Below are 1,561 nucleotides of genomic sequence, written 5' to 3' on the forward strand. Positions count from 1 at the left end.
AACCGAATCCGAACTATACCGAATTTTTTTTTAATTCAACAGCCCTACTCTGCACAGCAACCCTGGTATTCCTTGGTGGTCTCCCATCCAAATACTAACCAGGGCTGACCCTGCTTAGCTTCTGAGATCTGACGAGATCAGGCTAGCCTGGGCCATCCAGGTCAGGACCAAAACATGATACCAGTTACAAAAAAAACAACAAAAAAAACACAGACAAGTGTAAACACCAATAGACAACAGATATAAACAACAGCAAAAGAAAAAAGAAGTCTGTGGTTACAACTCTAGTCTGAAAAGGTAATTTAATTGAACACACACACACACTCACGAACAAACATGCACACTTTCTTTTTCAATGTGGACCAAGGTAATGGCTGAAGAAATTGTAGAAGATATAGGTAGGCCTTCCAAACGGAGGCTAACATGGAAGATGAAATTACCAAGCAGAAATAGATAGTGACTCATGTCCTGGCCTCTCCACATGCCAGGCTCCATCAGAGGTTTTACTTCCTTTCATTTGGAGTCTCTGGAGCTGAAGATGGCTGCTGTCACTGCTTTGGGAAGCTTACTGAAACCCTTGCTTGGCCATCCTGTTGCCTTTCCCTGGAGGGCTTGCTTGGCTGACAGAAGGTCCCTTCAAGTCATTACAGCGGTTGCCTGGAAGAAGTGTGAAGCCCACGCGATGCCTCCTTTTCCTCAGCTGCCCTTCAGTACTAGTTCTTCAAGGTTTGTTCCTGCTGTCACCCAGCACGCTTCCTATTTTAAAGGCACAGCTGTGGTTAATGGAGAGTTCAAAGAACTTAATTTAGATGACTTCAAAGGGAAGTATCTGGTCCTATTCTTCTACCCTTTGGATTTCACCTTTGTATGTCAAACAGACATTATTGCTTTCAGAGAGAAAGCTAATACATTCCATGATGTGAATTGTGAGGTTGTGAGGTTGTTGCTGTCTCACTTTTGTCATCTTGCCTGGATAAATATACCGTGATTGGGCCACATGAATATCTCTCTTCTATCAGATTTAACCAAACAAATTTCTCAAGATTATAGTGTACTCTTGGAAGCATCCGGTATTGCATTAAGGGGGCTTTTCATCGTTGATCCCAGTGGAATTATCAAGCATTTGATCATCAGTGACCTCCCAGTTGGTCGCAGTGTAGAAGAAATGCTTCACTTGTTGAAGGCATTCCAGTATGTAGAAACACATGGAGAAGTCTGCCCAGCAAACTGGATTCCAAACTCCCCCATGATCAAGCCTAGCCCAGAAGCTTCAAAGGCGTATTTTGAAAAAGTACATCTGTAAGCCAAGGGAGGTTAGGGGTTAGTGGAATATTGTGGGCTGAAACCAGAAACTGATTTTTTTTAAGAGTAGCCACAATCATCATACAAACGAAGACCTATAATTACTTGTTGCAGAGAAAACTATTTTAAAGGATTTCCCTCCCTCTCAGGTGCATTTAAGTAGCCCCAGGTGCATTTAAGTGACAATACTAAGTCTTTGGCACTTCTAACATGTAACAGCACTAAGGGAAGGAGCTGTTTTTCAAATAATTGTCTGGTG

General features: G+C 42.5%; 1 protein-coding gene across 1 annotated transcript; it reads left to right on the forward strand.

Moving 5' to 3' along the window:
• The first annotated feature begins 523 nt into the window (after positions 1–523).
• Positions 524–1,359, forward strand: LOC130481586 (thioredoxin-dependent peroxide reductase, mitochondrial-like). The gene is given in 1 exon segment (XM_056854315.1): positions 524–1,359. A coding segment is annotated over 1 exon segment (765 nt). The 5' UTR covers positions 524–538; the 3' UTR covers positions 1,304–1,359.
• The last annotated feature ends 202 nt before the right edge of the window (positions 1,360–1,561 follow it).

The sequence above is a fragment of the Euleptes europaea genome, chromosome 8 (assembly GCF_029931775.1).
Source record: "Euleptes europaea isolate rEulEur1 chromosome 8, rEulEur1.hap1, whole genome shotgun sequence".
NCBI classification, from domain to species: domain Eukaryota; kingdom Metazoa; phylum Chordata; class Lepidosauria; order Squamata; family Sphaerodactylidae; genus Euleptes; species Euleptes europaea.